Below are 2500 nucleotides of genomic sequence, written 5' to 3'. Positions count from 1 at the left end.
CCGAAAGGCCACCGAGGCGATTATCGGCGAACGTACCGGAACCGATGATCGGTGTATCACCGACCCGACCAACCCGCTTACCGGTGGTTCCCCCCGTTGACGTAGCGGCCGCGATGTTACCGTACACATCCATCGCAACGGCCCCGACTGTACCGCCCTCTCCGAGTCGTTCACTACGGTCCGATGCCTTCCACGCTTCGAGCGCCTCCTTGGCGTACTGCGTCACCAGCTGGCCCGGTGGTTCGAGAAAGGTGAAGCCACGCTCGGTCGCGAATGCCTTCAACCCTTCGCCCACGAGAAAGTTGTGTCCCGAGTGATCCATGATGGCGCGCGCTAGCCGAATCGGATGCAGTAGGTCACGGATACCACTGAGGGCGCCCGTGGCCCGGTTCCTGCCATCCATAATGCTCGCATCCATCTCGACGTCGCCCTCGATGTTCAGCACGGAACCGTAGCCAGCGTTGAAGTAGCTATCGACCTCCATCACCCGGATCGCCTCGATGACGGCATCCAGTACGCTGCCATTCCCGGCCAGCACCTGGTACCCGACCTGGGCTGCCGTTGAAACGCCGCGCAGCTTCCCCGGTACCCGGTCACTGCTCACCGTACCGGCACCACCGTGAACAATCACAATCGGTTCCACGCTGAAACACAGCTTTAAGCACGGGCACGGGTTAGTATGTGTGTTTTAGTGAATGGTGAATGAGCCCCCGCCCCAAACCACCCTTCGTACAAACCTTCACGCAGAGCAATAATGCGGATACAAACAACCACCGCGGGTGGGACATCGTTTTGTTGGACACTTTTAGCACGATGGTGCGACACAGCAGGACCAGGAATTGGTGCCGGCCTTTGTTGGAAGAAACCGAACGACGGCGTAAATCGCGGCGTGCACTGCAGCGACGATATTGTGATACTTTGCAGCTCAGCAGGAACACTGTCGGTGCAAGTGATAGCGCAGCGGCATCGGAGGCTGCTGTTTACTGGGTCGAGTGATAAGCAAAGGGGAGCTACGTAACGGTATGTGTTTCGTGATCAAGAGCTACCGGCAGATAGTCGGAATGATGTGTTTGTGTCGTGCTTCGTGCTGTCATCTTGCCTCAATCTGCTATTATCTTATCCTAACGGGCTAAGGGCTTCGATCCGCGGTGAAGCGCACTGATAATGATAAAACAACCTCTCCTAGACAGGTTGTTGATGTAAACGAACGGCAGTGCCAGCGATTTGAGTGCCCAATTGATGACTTGAGATAATAATTGAAGTTAGCGATAGTAGCTGCATTGTTTTGATTGTAGCTTCTTTTGTTCCAATCGGTCTTCAGCGTTGTCTGGCACTTGACTGCCGCTTTGATGATAGTGACATGCATCTTATAAGATGGTACTTCTGTTTAAGGGTGTTGCAACATGGCTTATCAGAGTTATTACATTAAATTACATCACCTAATTGGTAGTGGCTAAGTATAGAATTAGTTTATGATAAGGAAACTGGAGCTCGTGAAGTGATTAATTGCACAAGAAAATCATGGAAGCAATTGCATTGAGTTTTAACTCAATTTAATTAAATTAATTGTAAGTTGACTTAGCAATCTTATCAGGGTGCAGCAGACTTATTCGATAACGGAATTACGAGTGCCCTAAGTGCACATTCGAGGATCAATTTGCTTTCTAATCATGGCAAGATTCTTTATTAAATCTTTTTTTCTAACTGATAGAGCTCCCTGAGCTGATTAGGACACAATGTTTCCTTCTATCTCGATTGATTCGTGAGATCTCCTGCATTGTTCCATTCCCCTTTTCTCATTCGGACACTATCGAGAACAATATGATGCCACAGAAATCGATTGAAGCCAAACGGCTACTCTTATCTTCATAATTGCTGAATCAGCTTTCCTTACTCCACGAAACTTTACTTGCGAAAGAAACATTTGTGCACGATGTGCCTGAAACCTTCTCTGCCAACTAAACCACTTTAAACATTATTCTCCTTCCAACCAACGATCCAGTTGTGATGAATGGTTGCACTGCTGCCGCTGCAACCAAACACCATAAACCAGAAACCTTTACTTCCATTTGTCATGCTGCCGGAGCTCGCTAGCTTACTCCCAACGGGACAACATTCTCCAACAACATTGCTAAAGAATGAATGTACACCACCACCACCACCTCTGGAGTGGAGTGTATAACGATCATCAGAGCAAGTCGAATCCTGCCAGATGCACTCCATCAACCGTCAACCACCGTCCACGCCTTTCGCTTTTCCGTCCCAACTTTCGTTCGCCTTTTGGTCGTGCATTCGTCAGGGACTGCAACGCAATCGACAATCGCAAAGTACCTCAAAGGGAAGTCAAACGGAGCGCATCAGCTGATAAGCCGGGGATCGTGGCAAAACATTTCAATCGATTGCTTCCACTTCACTCTCCCTCTCTCTCTCTCTCTCTCTCTCTGGGCTCCGGCCATCCACCTTCCGATTGCGATACGTATTGAGAGCTGCACGAGTGGCC

The 2500-nt window shown here is 49.9% G+C and overlaps 1 protein-coding gene across 1 annotated transcript in view; it reads right to left on the bottom strand.

Annotated features, from left to right (window-relative positions):
* Window positions 1-1046, bottom strand: part of LOC126571394 (isoaspartyl peptidase/L-asparaginase) — a 1512-nt gene extending 466 nt beyond the window's left edge. Inside the window, exons 1-2 of the mRNA XM_050229878.1 lie at window positions 738-1046; window positions 1-655 (exon numbers count right to left, since the gene is read on the bottom strand). The exon at window positions 1-655 is cut by the window's left edge and continues 466 nt beyond it. Of these exons, the coding sequence (XP_050085835.1) occupies window positions 1-655; window positions 738-788 (706 nt within the window). The 5' untranslated portion in view covers window positions 789-1046. The remainder of the gene's footprint in view (window positions 656-737) is intronic.
* Window positions 1047-2500: the final 1454 nt, after the last annotated feature.

The sequence above is a fragment of the Anopheles aquasalis genome, chromosome 2, assembly GCF_943734665.1.
Source record: "Anopheles aquasalis chromosome 2, idAnoAquaMG_Q_19, whole genome shotgun sequence".
NCBI classification, from domain to species: Eukaryota; Metazoa; Arthropoda; class Insecta; order Diptera; family Culicidae; genus Anopheles; species Anopheles aquasalis.
This window is presented reverse-complemented; position numbering and strand designations above follow the sequence as displayed.